Source organism: Strigops habroptila, chromosome 8 (assembly GCF_004027225.2).
Source record: "Strigops habroptila isolate Jane chromosome 8, bStrHab1.2.pri, whole genome shotgun sequence".
Lineage (NCBI taxonomy): Eukaryota > Metazoa > Chordata > Aves > Psittaciformes > Psittacidae > Strigops > Strigops habroptila.
In genome coordinates this window covers 22,161,684-22,178,761 of record NC_044284.2, presented here as the reverse complement: position 1 = coordinate 22,178,761, position 17,078 = coordinate 22,161,684, and the positions used below count along the sequence as shown (strand labels likewise).

Here is a 17,078-nt window from a genome sequence, read left to right as displayed (position 1 = left end):
ATGGAAATCTGGGAAAGAAATGGAAAAATATAAAATGTACTTCAAGTTTTCTATCTTTCTATTTACTGCAATTTTGTAAATAATGTCAGAAAATCAGTTTTTAAGGACAGAACTGCTTCAGGGAAATGCTTATTTCATGAGCAGAGGGATAATGAAACCTGGCTGCTGCAGACGGGTGAACCTGCTTGTGCCACCATGGCTCTTGCCTGGGAGCCTGCTCCATGGTGCCAGCAGCTCCCAGCACAGCCAAGCTGTCCCATCCCAGAGCCTGCAATGGCTGCGGGCATGACTGGGGCTGGTCCCGTATTACAGCTACTGAGCACAGACAGGCTGCATTGGCACCTCTGTGATCCTCCAGCAAGTGAGTTGCTTGGACTTCTCAAAAAGCCTTTAAAATGTTTGAAGTGTCTTCTTTCAGCATATTGTATTTTTAGTGTGTTTTGTCTGGTTTAGGCACCTTTCTTAATGTTCTGCACTTGCTTTATGCATTGACAGAACTATTGGGATTTTTTTTGATTTTTTTTTTAATTGGGATATTGTTTTCCTTTGGTTTTCTGGGAGGTAGAGTGAATCTTTATTCCTTTTTAAGGTAGGTAAGTGCTGTCTTGCCTGAGTTTTTATCTGTCATTTTCGAAGTTAGATTTACTATATTTACTGTTTGTGTCTGCTTTCCAGGTTAGATCCTCTGCTCCAAAGCAGCACATCCTTGACAGGGACAAACAAAGAAAAAATTTTTAGTCATTCTTAATCTTTATTTCCAGTGATGTCAAACTTCTTCCCAGTCCAGAAAGATTTGTTTAGTGCCCATTTTTCAGCAACCACATTTATTGTCTGTGGGCTGCCCTCTCTTTACTGGAGTTTCCAAGGGTGAGTGCACAAGGACTTCCCAAGCAGGCAATGATAAGCTCCTCAGAATTTTCACATAGCTAAATTTTTACACATTCTGTAGGTAGACCTGAGGCCCTTGCATTTGCTATTATAGTAAAAAAAATCAGATGCCATGTATTTTTTATATTTTTTGAGGGGAAAGGGGTTTTCTGTATTCTTCCTTCAGAGAATCCTCATCAGCATCTTCCTGAACTACAAACTCTGGAATTAAATCTGCTCAGACATGCTTCTACAGACCTTTTCAAACCAGTAGGACTTGAACTAGCAGAGAGAACAGAAAATGACCCCCAACACCTCACTCTGCTCTGCTGGGCTCTGTGCATAGGCTCTGCCATTTTTGCAGCCATGCATCTTCTCTGTCTGCAGATCGCATGTGCATGAGGATCTCCATGGTGACACTTGAGGCAGAAATATGAGCTGGTAAGTCACGGTTATCCTCCCTCCTCCTCTTCCTTTCCTCTCAGCGCAATACAAGTGATTACATGTTTTATGTTTTGGTATGGATGGTACTTGTCTGGAGCAAAGCACAGTGAGTCTGTTTTAATTCTCCAAATCCAGTTTAAACACCCCACACAGATAAGCAGAGTCTTGCATGGGGGGTGTGCGTGCAGGGAGTGGGTTACAGAATCATTTTCTGGGTCTGGATGCAGGCATGACACCCCTTGTAGGGGAGGCTTATGCTGCATAGATGGAATACAGTGATACATCCAAGGTAGCTTTTCCTGCTCTGTGCACTGGAAGAGTTGACTGGGGGCCAGCAGTAGGGAAATACAGGTAATTAGCTCCTCTGTCTTTACTGGATACCCTGAAGAAATGGAAACATAAATATTGAATTATAAAGATAGAATTTGTGTAGTCTCAGAATATATACATACATTATAAAGCAGAATTTTAGGTCAAATGTGTTAAGTTAACCAGTAGGTACATTGAAGTTGTGCCTTTTTGTATTCACAAAACATTTTTTCCTGTTTCCATTGGTGCAAACAACTGTTTTTCTTGTTTGTTAGCATCATCTCCCCCTGTTGCCCATCGACGTAAAATGCAGTGTTCTGGAACATGAAAAAGGCAATGCATTTCCTCCAGTTCTTTGTAAGCTGATATGAAGTAGACAGACACCTTCTGAAGTTTTGTGCATGCTGTGCTCTTTTTTTCTTTGCTGCAACAAGAAAAGCCTTTTCTTTTAACCTGGCTTCCTTTGAAGAAGTAACTCAGGAAGCTTCATGGCCTCTCAAGGTAAGTGCATCTATAGTCTGTATTTTTAGATCATGTTTACAGAAAACTACAGCCTTGTACGTTTCCAGCAATCAGCAGTCTGATGAAATGAGAGTTTCAGGCTAAAACCACATCAGCCAAAGCACAATTGTTTTGGCGTCCTTTAATTTTTTACCATTCAAGAGGCTCCTAAGGAGACTAAAATCTATACCAGAATTTATTTGAATAAAATGTTATAAAATGTTAACATCTGCGTTCAATCAAAAATATAGCATTTGTATTTTTGTGCTTAAAGTTGTTGGTTCAGAATGCTGGGGAAGGGCAGATGTTGAGCCAAAGGTACCACTATTTTTGCACACTTCTTTCTTATTCCACTTCAAAAATACCAAATCAGCAAATGCTTTTCACTTTCAGAACTGGCCAGAGTCCTGATAACCATGTACGGAAAAAACAAATATCTGAAGAATAACTGAATTTAATCAGATTACTCCTATCTGGGTTCATCTTTGTCACACATTGTGTTTTAGCTGCAGCTGGATGGGTACTCAGGGCTATTGGCAAACATTGCAGCATGCTGATCTAACCAGACTTCTAAATTTGTTTTCTCCATGCTTTCAAATACTTAAACTAAGCAGAAGGACACAAATCTATTTTTTCTCAACATGAATACAACTCCACAGAGGTCACACTGTTGTGATATACAGAGGCATATGTTGGCCTAGGGACTTTCAGCAAGGTCTATTTAAGTTTGTCAAATTTTTACCCCTCTTTGCCCCCAAAATACTTACGACATTCTGCATTTACAACATTAAAAGGTATACAGCAGCAAGCAGGTTTTATGGCATTGTTGTACTTTTGCAATATACTGGGGTCTTTATATATACTTTGCTTACCTTTAGCCATATAAGAGACCTGGGTTTGTATATTTTTAATGCAAACTAGTTAACATTAGTATCAAAATAGTAATGTTGTGTAATATGGTTTTCAAAATGAAGGAACTTGATAATATACTTCTTTTAGGAACAAATAACTCTACAAATTATGTTTGTACAGAAAGCTCACTGTATCATATGGTAACTTTTAAGTTTTCCCATACCATAAATGAAATGGGAAACATCCACAAAAATAGACAAAGTATCAGAGTAGCTCAGATTGTCATGAATCATAGAATCATAGAATCATAGAATCGTAAGGGTTGGAAAGGACCTTAAGATCATCTAGTTCCAACCCCCCTGCCATGGGCAGGGACACCTTGCCCTAAACCATGTGGCTCAAGGCTCTGTCCAACCTGGCCTTGAACACTGCCAGGGATGAAGCATCCACAACCTCCCTGGGCAACCCATTCCAGTGCTTCACCACCCTCACTGTAAAGAACTTCTTCCTTCTATCTAATCTAAACTTCCTCTGTTTAAGTTTGAACCCATTACCCCTTGTCCTACCACTACAGTCCCTAAGGAAGAGTCCCTCCCCAGCATCCTTGTAGACCCCCTTCAGATACTGGAAGGCTGCTATGAGGTCACCACGCAGCCTTCTCTTCTCCAGGCTGAACAGCCCCAACTTCCTCAGCCTGTCTTCATATGGGAGGTGCTCCAGCCCCCTTATCATCCTCGTGGCCCTCCTCTGGACTCGCTCCAACAGCTCCATGTCCTTTTTATGTTGAGGACACCAGAACTGTACGCAGTACTCCAAGTGGGGTCTCACAAGAGCAGAGTAGAGGGGCAGGATCACCTCCTTCGACCTGCTGGTCACGCTTCTTTTGATGCAGCCCAGGATACGGTTGGCTTTCTGGGCTGCAAGTGCACACTGCCGGCTCATGTTAAGCTTTTCGTCAACCAACACCCCCAAGTCCTTTTCTGCAGGGCTGCTCTGAATCTCTTCTCTGCCCAGCCTGTAGCAGTGCCTGGGGTTGCCCCGACCCAGGTGTAGGACCTTGCACTTGGCTTGGTTAAACTTCATAAGGTTGGCATCGGCCCACCTCACAAGCGTGTCAAGGTCCCTCTGGATGGCATCCCTTCCCTCCAGTGTATCAATGAATATTTAATGTATTTACGGTTTGATTTTTGTATAGCTTAAAATTTGACAGGTAGAACTGCAATTTGTTGTCTTTCTTTTCCTCTTTATTATTCGAGAATAACACTAACACTTGGTCACTTCATGGCATTTCATGTAACAACAAGAGTTACAGCAGTAACAGAACCCTGTGAGGTAAAATGATGCAGAAGAGCCTATAAAATATTTATTACCCAGTTATGCATTTTTAAAAGCCAGCTACAAATTCAAAGAGGTTACTTCTTCTTCCTATGGTCTCAGACTTTAAAAAAAGCAGTAGCTGCAAAGACAAATTAAGATCAAAATACGATTAAATGATGAATCAGCCACAGTGAGTTCAAATAATGTTAAAGGATCTCATTTAAACCCACATCAGCAAAAGAGAGCTTCAGACTTAGAGCCAAAATTCATTCTGGACCTCAAACCCCATCATGCCTATGTATTGTCACACATGAGATAAAAATGGTCAGTTTGGGGACTGCTTTACTGCTGAAGAAGAGGGACTCAGCTTATTATTAGAAGGATTTGCCATTTTATATGAAGAGAGCTTCAGCTTGCTCTTGCTTCTTCTGGCAGAGCCAGCGTTAGTGAAGGCTGTGGAAAGATGTTCAGAGTAAAACCAGTAGGAGTTTGCTGAGAATCAAATGGCTAAGGTTACCACTGTGCGCTTGGAGACTGTGCCTGTGCACATGAAGGTGTGTGGGCATACAGGTGCCTGTAAGAGTAAATACTCTCATTACCTTCACAGCACTAGCCAAGGTAACCATCACTGTGCCCTAAAGGATGAGTTTGCAATAGCAAACCAGAAAACACAGCTTAATGATATCTGATCTTTTCATTATGGTAATAATGAATAATACACTGTAAGACACTGTTTAGACTTTGATACCAAAGTTGTAACATCCAGCTTAGGGAATTTGAGATCTCTGGAAAGGTTATCCCTAATTAAGAGAAAATATGCATACCCTCAAGATGCTAGACAGCATCTTGCTAGGACCAAGCCTTCAGCAACTTGGTATACATTAGCATGCAGGGCAGCTCATAGGAAGCATGGCTCAGCAACCTGTGCTGAGGAGCTTGTGGCCACCCTGTGTGTGAGTCCAGACCAGCTTCAACCTTGCCACACAGACTCAGTGCTTGCAACCTGTCAGAGTGGATTACGTGCCCTCCAAGACCATATATCCTGGCTAGCTTCATCTACAGCAATTCCACTTTGCACACTCTAAGGTTGCTCTATAAAGTGAATCAGAGTGCTCTAAGTGTGGGACCATCAGGAGATTTGTTTTAGATCTTCACTCCTGATCTCAATTAAAATGCTGATATAGTCACAGGCAGAATGGGACATTGTTCCAGTTTTGATCCGAACAGCTAGCTGCTGTTTGATCCTGTTAATTTCTGATTTATTTTTTTTCTTCTTCTTCTTTTCCTGCAGAATCTCAGGGACAAACCAACCCAACTTTTAAGGATTACGCCCCTGGTTCTTCTGACCCTCCTGGACAGAATAAACCTGTTGAACCAACAAGTCTCTGGAAGCAAACATCACACCCTCATAACTTGCCACCTGGTCTGGAGTACCTGAACCAGGTCCTGAATCTTTCCAAATGTTAGAATTGTCTTGGGGTTTTTTTGGTTTGGTTTTTTTTTGGTTGTTTTTTTGGTTTGGGGTTTTTTTTTTTTTTGGTGTGTGTTTGTGTGTTTTGTTTTTTGTTTTTGTTGTTGTTGTTGTTTTGTTTTGTTTTTTTCGGGGGGAGGGACAGGTGGAGATGGAAAGGCTTTTTTGTTGTTTGATATTACTATGAAATAAGGAGCCATAGGAGTGACAAGCTTTTCCTTCACTGCTGCCATTCATTTTCATAGAAATCCATTTGTTGTGCATGCACCTCTTCTTGCATCAAACCCATGGTTTTCTTCCCTCTAGATCATATTATTATGCTGCTCATTGTCCCCCCAGTTTTCTTCCAGCTGCCTCAGGATAGTCAGGCTGTGATTCTGATACACACACTTCTGCTGTGTTTGTATTTTGGTGGTGCTGGGAAATATTTATTTCACTTGAGGTCTGTATTTTAGATATACAATCCAGGTAGTTTTGTACAGAAACAGAAATTGAATACATCTTACATTTTGAGCTAAGTTACCCAGATAGCTAATGAAACTGGGAGTCACTACAGAAATCGTCTTTCATGTGGAGCTATGACTTTCATTTCATGGTGCCCGTGCACAAAATGATATTGGTTGTCAATTACATGAGCATTTGATCACAGACTGTGGGAGCTACATTTTTTAGTCTAAAAGAGACTGTGATAGTAAATACTTGGCAGATTACATACTCAGTCTCCTGCAGCAACATGAATTATACCTCAGATCTCCCCATGCAACATGGGCAAGCAAATTCTATTACTCCATTTTTATAGAAGCTTTACATCTGACATAAAGACAAAGGAGCAAGTTGCTGTTAGAACTAGAACTAGAACTCAAGACCTCATTCATGTTTGTTCTTGGCCCAATAACCATGTGTCTGTGCTGCAGCCCTCACTAATTATTCTCAATTTTCTCTGCAGTCTGAAAAGTGGAAAGCATATGTGCAGTGCTGATTATTGGCATATACCCACAGCTAGAGTTTCTGTGCATTGCAGAACATTCTGGAATGCGATGCTGAAGTCATACTGGCTGTAGGACTAATGAAACAAGCTCACACAGGATAGATTGGAGCATAAAGGGGGTCCGACCAGCAGGGAGAGGGCTGCCTGCAGAATGAATGTGGGATTCACAGCTGCCACGGTCATCTCTTGGGAGTTATCATGATGGTCTAAGAGATTTTCACATAATGAAATTCTCAAATGAATGAAAATGTTTCTAGCAGAACTGGGAATTTTTGATGCCATTAGGAAGACTAGAATACTGTGTTTCCTTCTGATGGTGTATGCATTGCGGAAAGGTGGGTCCAAATTGAAAGAGGCACAGGCAGGTTCTACTGGAAGGACATGGGGAATAGAGAACCTGTTTTAAAACAAGACTGCAATTGTTTCCTCTTTAGACTAAAAAAACCCAAACCACTACCAGAGAGGGAACAATGACAGAGTACCTAGAAGAGTAAACAACCTGTGAGAGAGAGAGACATTTGATTTATAGAATTATATTACAGGAAAAAAGATTATATAGAAAGTGGTTGTGAATAAATACAGGTTAACAAATAGAAATGAATTTCTGGGATGATCTTCAGCAGGAGTGGGAAAGATAGCTGGACAGACTTGAGAAAACTGAATAGATTTCTCAATAAGACCATGACATGTTTGTGCCTGAAAAAAGGATCCAAATTTAGTGAATCTCTTTAGAAAGATCCCTACAGTCTTATTCTAAACAGCAACTCAAGGACACAGTATATAGTGTTGGATGAGAGGAAAAGAAAATACCTGGCCAGGCTGTAATATTTCACTTTGCAAATACACACCTGGTGTCAGGCAGGCTGAGGAGTGATTTGCTCAGCTGTTCAAGGCGCACCAAAAAAGGCCAATAACTTGCTTCTGCCTTGGCAAACAGATACCTTTCTTTCACTATCACAGAAGTGACACTCTAAACAAAAAAAATTTTACCAAACCTCATTATTATTTTCTAGATCACAGCCATAGTTTGAGGAATTGTCCAGGAATTGTGCATCACAAAAATCGAGGGAACCTTTTCCTGTAGCAGAAATACACAGACCAGACCTTGGAGAAGAATTTTCCAAGTAGCTTAACAGCATGTTGTGCCACCATTCAGGCTTAACCAATTTTGTAAATGTTTCTTAGTTTAGACTTGCTTAGACTGATCAGATGTAAATTTAATTCCCACAAAACAGAATACTAAGAATTAACTGTGTATAAGGAATTTTAACACATCTGAATTAAAGAGGACTCAGATCCTTGTAAACCAAAGGGCTTTACATGCTTTCAAATGCAAGTGCAGAATTCACTTAATCCACAAGTGTCCCAATAAAAGATGCATCAGAATAGCTGTCTTGCCCAAACCAGGCAAGGCAAAACAAGTCTAACGAGTGTTACTGCCATGTTGTCTCAACATTTTTTATACATTGTTCACAAACCAATAAACAGACCAAAATCACTCAAAGCTTTTAACAGTTCAGTCTCATTAATTTTCTTTTGCTTGTGAAAGTCTATGTGGGGCAAAGAAATCCACATTAAAATCAAAACTAAAATACTGAAACAGCTCTACCATCTTTAACTTGTTTATTCTTTTTATATCAGCAGAGTACTTCCCACGAGCTCCAAGCATTCACATCTCTCATGAAACCTAAACAACAAATAGCAAAGATTCTTGGGAGAAAATTTTTAAGTCCAAATATTTTTTATTATTTCAATTACTGGCATGCACATTTCAGAGATTAGTGAAAGGGATAAAGAAGTTTCTCTTGTACCAGCTTTTCTTTGCAGTCTGAACTAGCTGCAGGAGATGACTAGCATTGACAAATGGCTGCAACAGTTTGAATACGTACCAGGCAAGATTTATCACTTGTAAAATATGCAGATGCTGGAGAGCAGTGACATGCTGGTCTCAGAAGGTCGCTGTGAGCTTTCTGTCTGCAGCTGTGAGTAACAGCAAAATCCTGTGCCACGTATTTGCCCATCAGGAATTTAAGGAAAAAAAGATTAGCAAAGCCTAAACTATCACATAAAACAGGCATAAAAAGTCACATAAAACTGAAAGGTAGACTGAAATTAAGTCTTGCTGGTTTTACAATACTAATGACTGTTCTCTAAAGAAGAGTAATGTAGAAGGGATGGTAAGCACAGCAAAGCAAGGGTATTGTGGCAGTTATTCTCCTGCATTTGTAACCAGCTCGCAGGGGAAGACAGTTTCAGTCAGCCGAGGGTTTCTCTGGGGAGCTGTTGCTTTGCTCATTCTGGCACCCTGGTGTGACTGTTTGCCAGACGCAGGGTGCAGAACTCCCAGTGCCTGAGATCACAGCATTAAAGCTTGCGTGTGCCATTGCTGGCACCACCTAATTGCCTTCCTGGGCTGCTCTAGTGAGGCCCTTTGGATGTGGCTGCAGCATGTTTTCAGCTTGAGTCCAAACTCATTCACTTTTGCACTGCCATGGTGCCTAGCACTAACCTTAGCTTTGGGGTAAGGGGCTAAGAGCAGGAGGGAGGCATAGGAGTCAGAAGTGGGTCCTGCTTTTCACGTATATCTTTCCATTGCTGTTGTTTTCCTCATTCCCTCTGTGAAGAATTGTAGAATCATAGAATACCAGGTTGGAAGGGACCTCCAGTATCACCTGGTCCAACCTTTCTTGGTTGATCTAGACTAGCTGTGCCAGCACCCTGTCAGCTGAAAAGTGCCCAGTGTCAGGGAATCCACCACTTTCCTGGGGAAATTATTCCAACAGTCGATTGTTCTCATTGTGAAAAAGTTTGCTTTTGTGTCTAATCAGAATCTCCACAGCAGTAACCTGTACCCTTGTCTTTTCCACATGACTCCTTGTTAAAAGGGAGTCTCCATCTTCTCTGTAGCCACCCTTTAATTACTGGAACATGGTGATGAGGTCTCCCCTCAGCAACAAAGATTATTTTTCTTCAAATATGTGTGTGAATTATATAACCACAACACCCAATGTCACACTCTTCAGTCATCATTTCAGAGATGTCTAAAGTGTGACTTGAGATAGACCTTGAGCACCCAATTTATGCACCTATAGAAGGAAAGGGAACCTAGTAAAAGAGAGATCAGCAATAAACATAGACAGGTGATCCCCAGTAGCCCCAGACCTTTCCAGCACCCACTATCTTGCTTGTTTATTTAATTTTTTTAACAGCTGGACCGGATAATTATTCATCAGCAAGTGGAGCTCCTTGAAGGTATGGTGTGATCCTTGTTGCTTTTTAACAATGCTGATACACAGATGCCTCCAAAAGGCTTCCAAGTCTTGCCCCCACCTCACCGAAGTCATTGTGAAGCCTCCCGCTGACCTTGCATCAGGCCTGTGTTGTGGTGTTAGTGTGGTGAAAGCTCACTTTTGGTTATGCCTGTTCTGCAGCAAATCAATGAGGAGAGAAAGATTACAGTGAGTAAACTCTGCAGCAGTCCTAAATTCTCTATCTTAGACATATCCTTCTCAAAGTTATCAAAGTTTAGCCATCTTTCCAATCTATGGAAAAAATTACTGTCTTTAATAATTAACATACTATGAGAAACAAAGCAAATAAGGAATGTCAGAAGACACAAAATGAAGCATAAGAATTTCTGTTTTCTATTCCTCAGATTTTCGAAGTACTGAACAAGTATTAAGTTCTGAACGTAAAACATTTTAAAATGTATTTCTCCCTTCAAAATGTTTTTGTCCCGATGCTTGGATACCTTGCTGGGTTTTGCCTGCTGAAGTGGGACAGCCTCATATTTTACTTTTCACAGATGATAAAGTAAATAAAAGCTCAAACTAAAACTCAACTGAATTCTGTTTTGTGAGATGTACTTTAGTGTACAGCAAATCAAAATCTTTGAACTAAATGTTCCTTCAAAATACAGACCTGTCATTATTATTTCCTTATAATTGCATTTTTCCTTTGTATCATTACTTCAAAATAATTATTAAATTTTGTTTCATAGATCTTTGGAATATATTCTAATATATGTGCTAATATTATATTGAGGTAATTTTCTACTTATTTTGCTTTATTAGCCATAGTTGGCACAGAGACCTCCAGCAAATATGCGATAAAAAACCATTTGGGACAAAGAGTTTACTTTGCAGTAGAAGAAAATGATTGCTTTGATCGTAATCTGTGTTCGCCTATAAGGTCTTTCACCATAAGGATTGCTGATAACATGGGCCAAGAAGTGATTACAGTGAACAGACCCTTGAGATGCAACAGCTGCTGGTTCCCCTGCTTCCTGCAACAGGTGAGTGAATCCTAACTGCCCTTTGTCCAAGCATCTTGCTGTATGTGCACAGCATTAATAAAGCCTTGTGCAACCCCTGTGAGGATGGCAGGAAGAGATTTACACCCATATCTCAGCCTGGAGGACTACATGGAGGTCTTTGACTAGAAGTAACTATTGATAAATGGGGCCTTTTTACAAGTTACATTCCCAGCATGCCTCCTCTTTTTCATGGGTCTTTACTTTCCTGACATGCCAAGCTTTTGTGTCTGATGATACAGATATCTCTCCAGTCAGGTAACACCCCAAAACACTGCTTACCCTGACACACACTAGTATCAGTGCTATAGATGGAAATCACCCACTATACTCCCTGAGTGTGAAGGATAGAAAATCCCTGGAAACCATCCCTGTGTGGGTGTGCCTGGGAAGCAGCCCTCTGAGGAGGCTGATGCTTCACTCCATGGCTCTGTCTCCTAAAGGCCATATATCTCTTGAAAATTAGCTGCTTTTAGAGAAAACCACAGATCCTATAAATTATCAGGTCTTTTCTCCTTATTTTTGACTCTCTCTCATTCAGATATTTTTCTTTTTTAATGAAAATGCTTTAAAAGTGTCGTGGTTTGAGCCCAGCCGGTAACTCAGAACCACACAGCCGCTCGCTCACTCCCCCCCCCCCCTTTCTTCCTCCCCCCGCTCCCGGAGGGATGGGGAGGAGATTGGGAAGAATGTAACTCCCACGGGTTGAGATAAGAGCAGTCCCGCAACTAAGGTATAACACAGAACCACTACTGCTACCACCAATGATAATAACAATTAGTGAAATAACAAGGGGAGAGGATACAATTGCTCACCACCCGCCGACCGATACCCAGCCCGACCCGAGCAGTGATCTGGGCCTTCCGGGTAACTCCCCCCGGTTTATATACTGGGCATGACGTGCTGTGGTATGGAATACCCCTTTGGCTAGTTTGGGTCAGGTGTCCTGTCTCTGCTTCCTCCCGGCTTCCCCTCCTCCCTGGCAAAGCATGAGACTGAGAAAGTCCTTGGTTGGAATAAACATTACTTAGCAACAACTAAAAACATCGGTGTTATCAGTGTTGTTCCCAGGCTGAAAGTTAAAAAAAACACAGCACTGCACCAGCTACTAAGCAGGAGAAAAATGACTGCTATAGCTGAACCCAGGACAAAAAGTTAACTCCTCTATCTTCTCAGTACTGCATCAAGATCCTTTTTAAAAGAGGTCCTTTGGTAGCACAGCTACTGTATAAAAAAAGTTTATAAGGATACTCATTGATTATAATTACAAAAGTTTTTCACAGTGTATAGCTTTTATCAAATCTTATACGTAAGATATTAGCTTCTGGTGCAGCTTTTGACTTTCATATTGTCCAATATATTTAAACCCACCATCAGACAGCCTTGTAACATTCAGTTGACAGTTTGGTAAAGTTATATATTTTGTCATTATATAAACAATACACTATTAAAAATATACAACTATAAAGTTACTTTAGAAGATCTTTGTTTTCTCTTTTTTTTGCTAGTTAGAAGTTCAGTCCCCACCAGGTACAATAGCTGGATATGTTGTACAGAACTGGGACCCTTTTCTGCCAAAGTTTACTATACAGAATGAAAGTAAAGAAGATGTACTAAAAGTAATTGGCCCATATGCAACTTGTGGCTGTTTTGAAGACGTTGACTTTGAGGTATGTTTCTTGTGAGAGTTAAGAAGTTTAAGGTTTTACTACTTTGAATAAATTTCTCACTCAAAAATCCTGTTATTCTACCCTTAAAAATATGTTGCTGTAATTATGGAACAGAAGTACAATAAAGTGCATTGGAGTTTCCGACTTGTACACTCAGATTCCTACAGATGTTTTCTGGACAGGAGTGACAATTCCTTCAAGGAAATAATCAAGTTGCTAGGTGAAGTCCTGATACTCTGTAGTCCTTGAGCACTCAGCCACTGATTTTCATAAACTCAGGGTTTCATCCCACATGCATTCACTGTTACCTGAAACAGTCCCTTGAATCCTGTGGCATTGAATCTGCTGCCTTCATTACTCTTAGACTGAGAACCACAGTCAGGACTACTGCCCAATGTGTCTAAATCCATTTGACAACACTTATCAGGAGAAAATAATTCTGAGGAGCCACTGACATATGTAATGGATGAGAGGGAGAATGGGAGATAATCAAAGAAACCCTGCACAGAGTTTTCTGATGTGAACAAAGTGCTTTGCCTTAATTAAGGAATCATAAAAAAGCTTCTTCATTGAACAACTTGTTAGCCAAATAAGTAGACTTCACTAGGTACTGACCGAAATCTCGGTATACTGGGAGAAACATGCAGATAGCTACATAATTGAAAACTTATCTGTCAGTTGTAAGGGAAAGTGGTCCACAGGTATGTCTTGGAGCATATCAGAAACACAACGTGGAAAACAAATCATTGTGAAAGAACAGCAAAAGTATAGTATAAATTTTTACATCTCATTTCCTCCACTTTTCTGTCAGCTCTAAAGATGTTGATGTTTCCAAACTTGAGACCCTTTCTTGTGTGCCACTCCTAAAGGAAAATCTGACACTAATAGAGCATCTCAATGATAAGAATAAAAGAACAACCTGACAACTATAGCATACTCTGTGTGTCAGGGCACAGTCATTAATTCTGTGGAAATATTGGTGTGTACTTGATTTATTTACTGTTAGGTGTATTCTTATTTTTTATTGGTGCAGGTAAAAACTCTCAATGAGATGACAACGATTGGCAAAATTTCCAAGTATTGGTCTGGATTTGTAAACAATGTCTTTACCAACACTGCCAACTTTGGGATCCAGGTCCCTGTAGATCTTGATGTGAGAATCAAGGCAGTAATGATTGGTGCTTGTTTCCTCATTGTAAGTATGCAAAATAAAGAGGTAGACCCAAAAGGGCCTTTGCTATCAGCTGTGATCATGCAAAGCTCTAAGTGTGGAAAGTCAAACCTGCTATCTAAAAGATTAACTGTTAAGTTAATCAGTTAACTGAAGTTAAGTGAAAACCTTTCAGTTTTTATGTCTGCTTTTGGGTTTTTTTTCTTATTTGCTGAGTATCTTTCGGTTCCTAAATTTTTTATTAAACTGTTTAAATAGTATTCCACATATAGCTCAATATCTCACATGGCAGGATCAAATATCAATGTACATGTCAAACCTACTGAACTCCCCAAAACCCCTTATCTGTTGTGTTATAGTAATGGTAATTTCAAACTGTGAGTGCCACTTAAACACTTCTGTCAAGTATTGCGTGTAAGACCTTCAGGTCATATGAAATTTCCTACAAAAATTTCATTGTGAAAATAATGATAAGAATTATATGAAAAAGTAAATACTCATTGCTAGGGGTAAGGACGAAGTTAAGATGCACGTGGGGACAAAAGGGCAAAACTATTTAAATTATTCAATGGAAAGTGTTTGCTTTAAAATAGCCACGACAACTCAGAAATATTGCTTTTTTTAGGATAGAAATGTAGCTCTCATGACACCCAAGATTTTTGGATTGTGTCTTCCAAAACTTCTGTTGCTCAGTGACAGAGTAATAGAAAATGATTGACTAATCTAATTACTTTATGTAACAAAAGCCTATAAGTAAGACTTTTGATAGCAATTGTTGTATTTTTGTACCATACATATCATTCACAGTTTGTTTATTTATAGGACTTAATGTTCTTTGAAAACTCTTTGGATGGATTATAACAAGATGACAGAAACAATAAAATATGCAGAATGTGTTTCAGTAAGTAAAAATGAACATAAATTGAGCTTCTTGCTTTGAAGACTTATACATTAGATACTTTCTAATTCTTTTTCATTTTCTTCCAGAAATCGCTTGAGCTTTGGACATGATTTTGAACTTCACAAATCCTTGTTCCTTACAGGAAAAGATAGGGAGCTAATGATGATGTTTATTAAAATATGTCTCACGTAAATAATAATTTCCCTCTTACATTTTATGTGTGTTGTAGCTAAACACATATTTTTCACACAGAGCACTGTTGCTTTGGAATAGTGCTATTCTTTTCTTTCTCTTTTGATGTTTCTGCATGGGAAATCTTAAAAGATTAGATGAAGGCTTGCAGCATCACTGATGAAAGTCTATGTTTAGAGAAGCCTTTGATGTTTTGCAAGTGCTAGTACCAGTTACTAACCACACGAAGTTGTGTTCTGGGGGTTTTGTTTCTCATAATTTTAGAAGCAATTTTCTGATTTGTTATTTAATTAATAGTAGCAAACTAAGGTGGAAAGTAACAAATAGAAAGACATCACCTGATGGGAAGTTTAAGATGTTATCTGTTGCAGTGAGTTGAAAGAAGGGAAGCTATGTTTGCTAGTAAATTAATTTTACGGCAAAGATTTGTTTAATGAGTTGCAGCCAGAAATTAGGCCTCCAGCATTAGACTTGGGAACATAAACTCTATTCAGAAAATCTGGTCTTCCACTATTTTTATTGAAGGCAGGCCATAAGGTTTGAAAGATGGTCCTCTATGTGATAGAGGTGCACAAATCACTTCACTTTGAACTATCCAGCATTGATTCTTGCTTCCATTGACCCAAGCCTTCCCTTAAAAGGTTTGTTCTTCTTTATAATATCCAGTGGTTAGAAACTTTTCATTCAGACTTGCCTGAGACCACCCTAGAACAGAATTATTCTTTTCCTTTGGCAAGCTCAGGTGTTTTATATGATAGAACTGTACAGTAAGAGCTTTTTCTATTTCAGATAGCAGCTTTACATAGCTGTTCACTCCTACAGTTACACCTCATCATACAGTTCCCAAACATTCCCACCAACAGGCTTTTATTAATACAAACTTTCTTTGTAGGAACATCCATGATATACATACCAGACATGAACAAAATCATTTTTGTTGTAAAATAATTTTGTGCGTGAACTTGCTTATCCTCTCCTAAAAATTCCAATGAGCCCTTCAAGAAGCAAATTAGTAGCATACAATATTGGTGGTAAAAAGAAATGCTATCGTAGTCATCGGTCAAGTTTCCAAGGGAAGCATGTTATAAATCAGGGAATGCTGGATATTTTTTTTACCATGAACTAGTAATTCAATTCTTGCAAACAACCAACACATCAACGGAAAGGAGAGGAGATAATGAATAATTCATAAAAATGAAAAAGAGCTAAATTTATCAGGTGATTAATTCTCAACAAATATTTAGACTAATTTTAAATTAATGTTCATGGATATGAATTCAAACACAGTGAAGTCAGGAAGTTGCAACTAATGTTCCCTTAGTGAAATTAACTCAGGATTGCTTATAGATTTAAACAGTATGTTTTAGATTATATACCACACTTAGGTATTTATACAGATTTACATATGTCTTGAAAATAATTGTGGTTAACAAGCTCTGACAATCATCATTATCTTTTAACCATTTTATTACTGACTCTTGCTGTGATTCTTAGCAGTGCAATCAGGCTGCAATCTGCAGAAGTTATGAACTCACAGGGAACCATTGCCATCACCTTTCCTAGGAGGAAGCAACTTGTGAGCTTCGTGGGCAGAAGCTCCCTCGTGTGGAAATTTATAGTTTTGCAGAACAATACAGATGACTTGCCACTTTGCTATTCTCACTAGTTTCACACTGGTGTAATTCTACTAAATTCCGTCCATTCACTCCTGACTTACTCTAATGCAAATTGAGAAAAAGAGACAGATTTTAACATTAATCTTTCTCTTTAAATCCCTTTTCTGTCTTAGGCAGAAGTGACTATTTTTGTAGCCAACATTCTTTGGTCTCATGCAAAAACATGTGCTTGCACAGTTATCGAGTTGTATATATCTGTATATATCTGAACGCGCAGTTCAGATATGCAGTGCCTGGTGAGATCAGCAGGCTCCCTTGCTATCTGCCACTTCTGCAATTTCCAGACTTCTTATGACCCTTAACAAGCTAAAGACCTCTTTGAAGCAGATGTGTCCAACTGAAGTCAATACAAAATAGGGTCTTATTTGCCTGCAGGGCTGAAATTTGGCTGAGTGTCCACATATGTA

The 17,078-nt window shown here is 39.4% G+C and overlaps 1 protein-coding gene and 1 long non-coding RNA gene across 2 annotated transcripts; one reads left to right on the top strand and one right to left on the bottom strand.

Moving 5' to 3' along the window:
* Nucleotides 1-2,090: 2,090 nt before the first annotated feature.
* On the top strand, nucleotides 2,091-14,959 carry PLSCR5 (phospholipid scramblase family member 5). The gene is made up of 8 exons (XM_030495122.1): nucleotides 2,091-2,121; nucleotides 5,582-5,733; nucleotides 9,959-10,001; nucleotides 10,823-11,043; nucleotides 12,570-12,731; nucleotides 13,765-13,926; nucleotides 14,725-14,803; nucleotides 14,890-14,959. Exons 1-7 carry the CDS (start codon nucleotides 2,109-2,111, stop codon nucleotides 14,761-14,763), a joined length of 792 nt encoding a protein of 263 aa, XP_030350982.1. The 5' UTR covers nucleotides 2,091-2,108; the 3' UTR covers nucleotides 14,764-14,803; nucleotides 14,890-14,959.
* On the bottom strand, nucleotides 8,352-10,248 carry LOC115611745. Its single transcript, XR_003992678.1, has 3 exons — nucleotides 10,085-10,248; nucleotides 8,639-8,749; nucleotides 8,352-8,436 (listed from the first exon to the last, which is right to left on the bottom strand). It is a non-coding gene; the product is annotated as an uncharacterized LOC115611745 (long non-coding RNA).
* Nucleotides 14,960-17,078: the final 2,119 nt, after the last annotated feature.

Bases quoted from the DNA above. Each gene is read 5' to 3' on its own strand.
- PLSCR5 (XM_030495122.1), top strand. The intron at 10,002-10,822 runs GTATGGTGTGAT...TTGCTTTATTAG, and splicing joins GCAAGTGGAGCTCCTTGAAG to CCATAGTTGGCACAGAGACC. The intron at 12,732-13,764 runs GTATGTTTCTTG...TTATTGGTGCAG, and splicing joins TTGAAGACGTTGACTTTGAG to GTAAAAACTCTCAATGAGAT.